The 11239-nt window shown below is 42.1% G+C and overlaps 1 protein-coding gene across 1 annotated transcript in view; it reads left to right on the forward strand.

The window, feature by feature from the left end:
* dner (delta/notch-like EGF repeat containing) overlaps nt 1-11141 on the forward strand; it is a 35323-nt gene extending 24182 nt beyond the window's left edge. The window contains exons 6-13 of the mRNA XM_061682640.1: nt 152-305; nt 962-1075; nt 4346-4579; nt 7721-7843; nt 7918-8031; nt 8438-8569; nt 8670-8916; nt 10135-11141. Coding sequence (XP_061538624.1) covers nt 152-305; nt 962-1075; nt 4346-4579; nt 7721-7843; nt 7918-8031; nt 8438-8569; nt 8670-8916; nt 10135-10246 — 1230 coding nt within the window. The 3' untranslated portion in view covers nt 10247-11141. The remainder of the gene's footprint in view (nt 1-151; nt 306-961; nt 1076-4345; nt 4580-7720; nt 7844-7917; nt 8032-8437; nt 8570-8669; nt 8917-10134) is intronic.
* Nucleotides 11142-11239: the final 98 nt, after the last annotated feature.

Raw genomic sequence — 11239 nt, forward strand, 5'->3', positions numbered from 1 at the left:
CATTGTCAAGAAATATGCTGCAAAAATACAGTATGTCTGTAGTTCTTGATCTTTGGGGTAAAAGCATGCTGCAGACATGTTATTAAGCCACCTGGGAAATTATTTTAGAATTAATTAATTCAATTTTCTCAAATGTGTTCCATGTTTACAGAGCACCTTCTTTTGCGAGTGTGATGACAGCTACACCGGAATCTTCTGTGAGGAATTTGATGCCTGTCACCACCGCCCTTGTCGTAACAATGCCACCTGCGCTGATGTTCGGCAGGGAGGCGAAGGACACAACTTCACTTGTACCTGTCAAGCAGGTGTGCGCGCGTGTGTGTGTGTTCCTTTTAGGCTGATGTTTAGCATCGTGAGACATGTCTATCGTCAAAAGACGATATAGACCTGTATTATATGACAAATTGACTAAACCAAGGACTAAAAGAACAGCGCGCTTTGCTGAAGCATTGATCTTATCATTCCGGTATATCATATATATGGTATACATTCCTTTTACTAGTGCATAATGCTTCTATTTATTACTCGAATGGGCAGAATCAAAATTTCCCATTTAATTTAATGAGTGCCAAACATTATATCCACTGTAATGGCAGTATTAGAAACCTTAGTGTCATGCAAAAGCATCAATTTCAATAATTCACCATGCAAACTTAACTATTAGTACCTCTTTTAAATATGAGTAGCTGGCTTTGTTAACACTACACTAACCTGAAGGTAATTTTTAGCAGCAATACCAGCTCTTGGTATTTAACTCAAAACTTTTTGATGCCGTGTACACTGACCTAAAATAACATTGATGATTTCTTTTCTCATTGTTGTCATATGTTGTTATCAATGTCAGCATCATGCTAATAACTAAATCTCATAAATCAGGAAGTGTTGATTCGTTTTGAGTTACTTCGACAAGTATCTTTTCAAGGCTTGCAGTCAATTGCTGAGCTGACTGTATGTCTATTAGGTTACGAAGGGGAACGCTGCCAATTACTGGTAAACCACTGCCTCTCTGAGCCCTGTGAGAATGGAGCCACTTGCTCCAGCAGCTTGGCCGGGCCTCATTGCTTCTGTCCTGAAGGTAACCTGCACTGTTGCATGCAAAAATGTGTGTTTTTGACACGTTATGTGAGCCAAAACAATGGGTGAAAGAATGCAATTGTAACTTGTTGTTACTCTGCATTCTGACTACTGTTGAAAAGCCTACAAGGTACCTAAAGCAGCGTATACGCATACGGATTTTTAAACTCTTTTTTAAATGTGAGTGACCACACATGTGATGAGGGGAAGAAAAAACAAAAAACAAAACAAAACAAACAACAACAAAACTTTATCTCTGTGTGTAGTACCACGACTCACCTGTGAGGGGCAGCATAGTGCCACAATGCATCCAAACTGCCAGGAAGTACAAAGAAGAAGAAGAATAGTAGTAGTAGTTGAAGAAATATAGTAGAAGGTGAACTACAGGTAATTGTTAGCTTGTGTGGTAGCTACTTTCATTTTCTTCTCCTTGTCATCTTTATTGTGATGAATGACTGAGACATATACAACATCCATCCATCCATCCATTTTCTGAGCCGCTTCTCCTCACTAGGGTCGCGGGCGCGCTGGAGCCTATCCCAGCTGTCATCGGGCAGGAGGCGGGGTACACCCTGAACTGGTTGCCAGCCAATCGCAGGGCACATAGGAACAAACAACCATTCGCACTCACAGTCATGCCTACGGGCAATTTAGAGTCTCCAATTCATGCATGTTTTTGGGATGTGGGAGGAAACCGGAGTGCCCGGAGAAAACCCACGCAGGCACGGGGAGGACATGCAAACTCCACACAGGCGGGGCAGGGGATTGAACCCGGGTCCTCAGAACTGTGAGGCTGACGCTCTAACCAGTCGCCCAACGTGCCGCCAGATATAAACACACTCAACACAAATTTACGATTGTCGACCACGACTGTTTTCTTAGCAGGTCAGGGGGGGACAAACATCCTAACACGCGCCACACCACAGCATCATTGCTCAGGATAATCTTTCAGAGACAGCTTTTGCTGACTTTCATTGCAAGGGAGGGGAAAACCTCAAATTTGGACTGATTGTCGCTATGTGTGTACCCCGTTTAACACTCAGAAGTGCTCCCCAGTATTAGAAAGCTAACAATGATCCCGTTTTTGATAGTGTGATAGTGTGCATTGAATATTACTCTTCACCAGCAGCTCTTTCTTTTGTGAAATTAAGAAATATTAATTTTTCTTAAAGATGCTCCGCTGTTCCAGCAAGTATGTGCTGCATAACTGTGCCACTGAGATACTTCATTTAAACCTCCTTCCTCCATCCTAATTAGAATCCATACCCTCAACGACCTGCATCAGGCTCTCTGAGGAAATCTGTGACAGCAAACCTTCTGCCGAAACAGCACTTCTGAAGAACACACTGTGATGTGATTAATGCTCAACTCGATAATGAGACGCACGCATTCGAATACGTAATAAGACAGTGTAGTTGACCATTTCAAAGTGTTTCATTCCAACCATAAGTTGTTTTGGGTCGGTTCGGGTTCTGATTAATTCATGCGATGCTCTGAGAAACAAGGCTGCACCTCTTTCATGCAGAGAAATTCAGTATATAGCTTTGAAAGGTGATTTACGATTTGATGAAGCCAAAACTAACCAACACATCACTAAATCCTTATTTTATTTTAGTTAGATTAGTTCACTCAAATTGTTATTAGATTTTTTTCCCCTACAGTTGGATAACTGTAAAGCAGTGTTTCCCACCCGTTATTGAGCCAAGGCACGTATTTTAAATGATAAAAATCTCACAGCCAGAGGTGGGACCAAGTCATCGCTTTGCAAATCACAAGTTAAGTCTCAAGTCTTTGCCCTCAAGTCCCAAGTCGAGAGAGGTAAGTCACAAACACACAAGTCATCGCGACTCTGCAGTGCTCATTTTACGACGGGTAGTTTTGTAAACTTTCACGAGAGACAACATGGCTTCTTGGGTAACTTGATACTAGCGAATGGGGCAGTGCCAACAGTCAAACTACCTGGGCTTCCTCCTACCGTCTCGCTGTCGTCAGGTGCCATGTTCGGCTGTGACATTACGTCACCAACAACGAGGGTAAGTTGGCTCGTGTGCTTATGTTTATGCTTACAGTCCACAATAACCATTCAATTTTGAAGTTAAGGCTCCTAACGTGATTTTATATCGTATAAGCTCTTACCCCCTCAGTATGTTTGATTCCTTTTGGCGCCTCCATTCGACACGCTCACAGCATCTGAGACCTGAGAGGTGGCCCTTATTTTTCAAGTTTTAAAACCTGATTTTATCTAATTAGCTATTCATTCAAATTTGGCAGGCTTGTTAACATTACTCTTCTCTGTGGTGTGTCGAATTTACATGCCATTTTTTGGGGCCTGCTACGTGCCACTTCCTTCCATCGTACCTATACTTACATGGACAAAAGACCAAATGTGTGTCACTATGATGATGATGATGATGATGATGCCTCCAGTCAGAACCAGTAGGGCGGGGGAGTGAACGGGCCAGCTATATTTAATCTGTTAATGTCATTTAATATAGGTCGGTTCGGCTGCCAGCAGCAGGAAGACACACAATATTCTGTGCTCTTGTCACAATGAGTGCATGCTACGCCTTTTTCAGCTATGCAACCTACAGATTGAGTACTGTCGAAGGAAGTTCATCTCAAAGTGGTGAGAAAATAGCTCACTTGGAACAACGAAGGCAGAAGGAGGAACACAAGGGATTAAAGCACTTTATTCAACAGCTTCTGTGTGTGCGCGTGTGGGCTGTGTGTTGGTAGTCGTATAGAAATAAGAAAAAGAGAGCTGGGTTATGAATTGTGAGGTTGACAGAGCATAGACAAAGGAGAAGGATGGGGTTTGCCTGACCGAAAATAGGACGCTTCTTTTGGATCCTGCAAATTTCTCTTGCCATTGTTTTGGTCAATGATAAAAAAAAAATATCGTATTGTAAAATTGTATTATCATATGAGTGTATATTGACAATATAATTACATTACATTATCTGGAAAACCCCAATTAAGGCCACTAATATTAGGTATGCACCAAAGTGGTTCATTGAGCTAGCAAAACAAATCAATAAACATAAAGGCTGTAGAAAAACAGCTAAAATGTGACTGCAAATGTTTGCTATGGGACTGTTTAAATGTAAACCTTATCAATAAATGTTTGCTTTGTATGTGTATGATAATGTACATATTTTCAGTTCTTGATGCAAGTTGTCACATAATTATTTGTTGTCGAAAAAGAAAAAGATGCAATTTTGCCTCCTGTTCCTCTTTGGAACCTGCTCTTTCCCTCAACCCTTTACTGCAGGATATCAGGGGGCCACATGTGAGCAGCAGGTGGATCCGTGTGCTTCTCGGCCTTGCCACAACAACGGAACGTGCTACTCTCAGGGTCCCAGCCCTCTGGGCTTCGGCTGCAGCTGCACATCGGGTTTCACCGGCCCCACGTGCGCCCAGTTGGTGGATTTCTGCGCTTTGAACCCGTGTGCCCACGGAGTATGTCGCAGCGCGGGCAACAGCTACAGGTGTCTTTGCATCCCAGGTGAGATGCACTCTCAGTATCACATGCACATGATGCCCTTTCGTAGTAGCTTCTTTTTGGCAACTGTCAATTACCATCTCAGCTCACAATCAACCTAACATGCAAGTATTTTGGAATGATTGTCTTCTCAATTAAATTTATAACCAACATGAAGCTTAGTTCCTGTTTGACCAGGTATCGGTTAGCTAAACTGTGAAGGTAATGTACCTTCGCTGTCTTTTTGAGTTTCGTAGTGACGACTCGTGACTGATGAGGTTACAGTAGATGTATTTGTGTCTCTTATTTGCGAGTTGCAAACCTTGCATGTTTCCCATTCTGTGTTTTTGCCCCCCCCCCCCATTTTTATAAAAACAAAACAACAACAAAACTTAAATCCCAACGTAAGAATCTTCTTTCTTCATGAGGTTACCTCTGCACTTCGCCTCATAGCACATTGGTGAGTTGCCAGGTTTGTGGACGCCACACAAAAAAATAACATTTCTGTCAAAAGCAAGTGCTTAGTAATCTTGAAAATTCAGATTTTTTTGGTTGCTTTTTTTTCATGAATACCAAGTCAAAGTCAAGTCGATTCTTTCACAAGTTTAAGCAAAGCAAGTCGCAAGTTCTAAAATCGACGACTCGAGTATGACTTGAGTGATGTGACTTAAGTACCCCCCACTCTGACAATGGCTTTACCTGGGAGTTGAGGTATGCAGGGTTACTCGCAACACGGCCTATATGTAATTGTTCAAATTCTTCAACTAAGTCCTTCATATTTTACCTTGTTGTTCTTTTGACCTTCTTTATCTTCCAGCCGTTTACCTCACCTCATTTCTCTGTTGTCTGGGTGAAGCGGCCTTACAAAGATGCGCGTGTGTGTGTATGCGCGTGTGTTTGTGCATGTGTGTGTGTGCGCCTGTCCATGTGTGGTAATTCATTGTGCAGGTCTATTGCTGGTTGAGTAGAATTGTGACCATGCAATCAAATGCTAGTCTACTATGATGGGTAAAACTGGTGATTCGAAATTAGCATGCCCGATATCACGGGGAACACACAAGCATGGCAACAAACGCACGCACGCGCACACACGCATACACGCAGACACACACACACGTCTGAGGTACATGCTGTCCGGATTGTATCTATGGTTGCGATGTTGCTAATGTGGATCACCTATGTGGAAGGATCCATCCTCGACTTTCCTGTAATCCATCAGGTAATCAATGACATGCAGCCCCCAAGCTTCCCCTCTGAAAGTACAACCCCAATTCCAATGAAGTTGGGACATTGTGTTTAACATAAATTAAAACAGAATACAATGGCTTTCAAATCATGTTCAACCTATATTTAATTGAATACACTACAAAGACAAGATATTTAATGTTCAAACTGATAAACTTGATTGTTTTTAGCAAACAATCATTAACATAGAATTTTATGGCTGCAACACGTTCCAGAAAAGCTGGGACAGGGTCATGTTTACCACTGTGTTACATCACCTTTTCTTTTAACAACATACAATAAACATTTGGGAACTGAGGACACTAATTGTTGAAGCTTTGTAGGTGGAATTCTTTCCCATTCTTGCTCGATGTACAGTTTCAGCTGTTCAACAGTTCGGGGTCTCTGTTGTCGTATTTTACGCTTCATAATGCGCCACACATTTCCAATGGGAGACAGGTCTGGACTGCAGGCAGGCCAGTGTAGTACCCGCACTCTTTTGCGACGAAGCCACGATGTTATAACACGTGCAGAATGGGGTTTGGCATTGTCTTGCTGAAATAAGCAGGGGCGTCCATGAAAAAGACGTTGCTTGGATGGCAGCATATGTTTCTCCAAAACCTGTACCTTTCAGCATTAATGGTGCCTTCACAGATGTGTAAGTTACCCATGCCGTTGGCACTAACACAGCCCCATACCATCACAGATGCTGGCTTTTGAACTTTGCGTCCATAACAGTCCGGATGGTTCTTTTCCTCTTTGGCCCGGAGGACACAACGTCCACAATTTCCAAAAACAATTTGAAATGTGGACTCGTCGGACCACAGAACACTTTTTCACTTTTCATCAGTCCATCTTAGATGAGGTCGGACCCAGAGAAGCCGGCGTCGTTTCTCGGTGTTGTTGATAAATGGCTTTTGCTTTGCATAGTAGAGTTTCAAGTTGCACTTACGGATGTAGCGCCGAACTGTATTGACTGACATTGGTTTTCTGAAGTGTTCCTGAGCCCATGTGGTGATACACATTTACACATTGATGTCGGTTTTTGATGCAGTGCCGCCTGAGGGATCGAAGGTCACCGGCATTCAATGTTGGTTTTCGGCCTTGCCACATACATGCAGTGATTTCTCCAGATTCTCTGAACCTTTTGATGATATTATGGACCGTAGATGATGAAATCCCTAAATTCCTTGCAATTGTACGTTGAGGAACATTGTCCTTAAACTGTTCGACTATTTTCTCACACACTTTTTCACAAAGAGGTGAACCTCGCCCCATCTTTGCTTGTGAAAGAGAATTCAGGGAAGCTCCTTTGATACCCAATCATGGCAACCAGCTGTTCCAAATTAACCTGTTCACCTGTGGGATGTTCCAAACAGGTGTTTGATGAGCATTTGTCAATTTTCTCAGTCTTTTTTGCCACTTTCCCAGCTTTATTGGAACTTGTTGCAGCCATAAAATTTCAAGTTAATGATTATTTGCTCAAAATAATTAAGTTTATAAGTTTGAACATTAAATATCTTGTCTTTGTAGTGTGTTCAATTAAATATAGGTTGAACATGATTTTAAAATCATTGTATTCTGTTTTTATTTGTTTAACGCAGCGTCCCAACTTCATTGGAATTGGGGTTGTACAAAGTCTTCAAAAGACAATTGACATTTCACTGGCATTTAAGTGAAATGACTCAAGAGGCCCTAACTGGGTTCCTCATTAATTCAGCCCCTTCCCCAAAAATATGTTCGTCATCACCCGGAGAGGATTGCACAAACCTTCAGGGGCAGTATCCACTAATTGGAAACGGATTAAAATAATGTGTATTGCTTCATTTTAGACAGTCGTATGCTTCTAACTTTATGGGAACTGTTTGGGGAAGGCTATTTTTAGAACTTAAGAGCCCAAATTTAAGACAGAGTGTTGTTTTTTATTTGTGTCCTATAAAGGCTACCACGGCTTGTACTGTGAGGAGGAGTACAATGAGTGTCTGTCTGCGCCCTGCCAGAATTATGCCACCTGCCGGGACCTCATCAATGCCTACGAGTGTGTCTGCACACCACAGTTTGAAGGTATGCCATTACACATGATTGATTTTATTCCACGAAAAGCGTCACACTAATTCTTTATTTGTGTGTTTGTGAAGGTAGACACTGTGAAATTTACAAGGACCCGTGTCTGAAGATGCACTGCCTCAATGGAGGTCACTGCGAGAGTGCAGGACTGAATGCTTCCTGCACCTGCCCACCTGGATACATGGGTGAGTACTGCTACTGATTGGTATTAGCTAGAAATTGTGGGTAAAACAAAACCCTACAAATTAGTATTTTGTATTAATGTTTGAAATATTGATAGATTGATTTTTAGGTAATTTGATAACATTTTCTTTAGTTGAGCCCAAGACTAAATGCTTTTTAAGCTCTGAGCAAAGATGTCAATGCCATAGTGATGGTTAAATACGGTCAATAAATATAATGGGATAAAAGTAAAAAGTCCTCAATAATGTTCCTAAGCACCCAGTAAAATGAGGAATGCTCAAGTTTGGTCCAATTGTCGGTATGTGTGTACCTTTCTTATGTGTTTACTTCAAAGAGACAATTAATAAAAAATGACTTTCCTTGATAAGAAAATAGAAATATGAAAACAGCAACTTTCAATCCATCCAGGGGAGCGGTGTGAGGTCGACATCAACGAGTGTGAGAGCAACCCTTGTCATCACGGGGGCACTTGTATTGACCAATCACACGGCTACACCTGTCACTGCCACCCTGGGTGGGTGGGGCCTGGCTGTGAGATCCGTAAGTCAGCCTGTCCCCACATTTTTTTTTACAAATCAAGTATTATGTAAATAAAAATAAAAAAACAGACACACGTTAAACGTGTGTGTGTGTTTTCCAGACCTGCAATGGAAGCCGCCGCACTCGGAGGAAACTCTGACCAACATGCCCCGCCACTCCCTTTATATCATCATTGGAGCGTTGTGTGTGGCCTTCGTCCTCATGCTCATCATCCTCATCGTGGGCATCTGTCGCATCAGCCGCATCGAGTACCAGGGCTCGTCGCGACACGCCTACCAGGAGTTTTACAACTGCCGCAGCATCGACAGCGAGTTCAGCAACGCCATCGCATCCATCCGCCACGCCAGGCCAGTCTTTGCGCTTTAGCCACTTTAGCGACTGAATTGGAAAAGTGTGGTGCAATTGATGAATGGAATGTACAATCAATGAACAACAAAGCTTCTGAATTCTCAGCTGCCTGAGGTCCCTTGCCCTGCTTCTATTTGATAGTTTTATGAATCAGTTGTTGGCAAACGAGGGATTATTTTTGTTTATTTATTTATTTATTTTTAACAGAGGTGGATATTCCGACATAGTTTCAACAAAGCTCCTGAAGCCCGAAGTGGTAGGTCAGCAAGAGGCGGAGGGGGTGTGCTGGTGACTGGCGGTAGTGACACCTCGCTGGTCACGGATTGGTTGTTTTTTTTCGTCGGGCGCAGTGCCTCCTTAAAAATCAGATTAGAGGAAGATGGAGCCAAAAACAATAATAATATTCAGATCATTTTACGAATGTACAACTGTTAGGTCAGTTGCACAGGGCGGCCATGGCCTAGTTGGTAGAGCGGGTCGTCTGGTCACTGAAGGGTCGGTGGTTTGAATCCCGGCTCTGACTGTCTGCTGCCGAAGTGTCCTCGGGGAAAACCCTGAACCTTAAAATTTCCTCCAGGTCAGTGTTGTAAATGAGAAACTGTTCTCAATTCCCTTACCCGATTAACCAAGAAATAAAGACTGACAGTTATGACAAAAAGTGTTTATTTTGGTAACATTTTTAATTGCAAACTCTCCCTTTTAGCTAACATGCATGTTTTTGGAATGTGGAAGTCGGACCATCTCGGAGACGAGAAGTCCATAGCCGCGATTTGAACCCTGAACCTCAGCAACGTGAGGCAGACATGCTAACCACTATCCACCATGCTCCCCTGTTGCCATTTTATTATTTCAATTTGTTGTCAACTTAGCGGGTGTGTGTGTGTATGGCTTTGTATCTCAATAAGTTCCATTTGCAGTTTAAGGATTTCACAGTTTATCTGTTTACCATGACTGGTATCCTTCTGTGGTGGAATCACAAAAGCTTTTTTGGCACCCCCCCCCCCCCCCCAAAAAAAACCACACTGCTCACAAAGCTGAAGTCTTGCACGAAAATGTATTGGTTACACATGGTCAAACTCCAAGCTCACTGTGAGTTTGAACAACCTTTTGTTACCATATTGCCTCAATCCCAGAACAAACTGAAGATGGTCTCCATGGCAACACTGCCTGTGATGATATAATATATAATATTGATTTTTTTTTTCTTCTTCTTCCAGATTTGGCAAGAAGTCTCGGCCTGCCATGTATGATGCCACTCCTATCAGCTATGAAGACTACAGTCCTGATGACAAACCTTTGGTTACACTCATTAAAACGAAGGATTTGTAAAACATCGTTGCGCCCACGTACACGCACACACAGGCTTATATCGGGAAAAGTCAGTCTGAATGTAAAATGTGAGGAAAAAAAAGATCCCAAAATATATGATCTGTAGTTTAAAAAGAACAACTATGGAATTTGATACATCTATTTTCCTGTTAATGTTCATGCTAAGGTTTTATTGTAGCATAAGCGCAGCACTGGCACAGTATACTGATGAGGGCCAAGAGTGCCAATAACCTCTAGTACAAAATAGTGATGCCTGCTCACAACTATCTGTCTGCTGTCAGGGCCTGCAAACCTGACAACAGTCAGCCAGATCAGTGCAGGAAATAGAAGTCACTGCATAGGCTGAATATTTTTATATCTAAAGTCAATTCTGCGGTAGGTTGCCTTACTTCGTGCATGGTTATTAGATTTGATGTCCATCCCTTTCGTTGGTTGCTATTTCCCCTGCAGATGTATTACTCTGTAAAGATTGTGCCAATTATTCTTTCGTGGTTGGTAGACAAATACATAGGCCTACATGTGTAAGAATATTAGTCACACACGATTTAAGGGAGATTTTTGTTTCTTTTAGTAATACCTATTGTCTTTGTTCCTTACATGCAAGTTTCTCATCAGTGTATTAATTGTCGAGAATGTGCATTTGCTAGAGTACTGTGACCCTACCATCCTGCTTGTGTGTACTTTCGTGAACTGTAGGGTAGACGGTTGGTATGATTGTAAGAGCACAGTTTTTTTTCAGTGTACCTGTTCCTGTTATGGAACACTAACTCCCACCAAGTATCGATCGTACAGAATGCTTCTTTGCTGCAACGACTTGTAGATGTGGATTAAACATGTTACTTATATTACCTACGTTAAATTATGTAAAGATTAAAAGTGAACCATATTCGTCAAACCTGATGTCTTGAGTCACCTGTCACACACCAAAAAAAAGAAGAATAGTTTTTACATTCACTGAAGCTTTTTGCAAGTGAACTTCATGGTTTACTTTTG

Source organism: Phycodurus eques, chromosome 7 (assembly GCF_024500275.1).
Source record: "Phycodurus eques isolate BA_2022a chromosome 7, UOR_Pequ_1.1, whole genome shotgun sequence".
Lineage (NCBI taxonomy): Eukaryota > Metazoa > Chordata > Actinopteri > Syngnathiformes > Syngnathidae > Phycodurus > Phycodurus eques.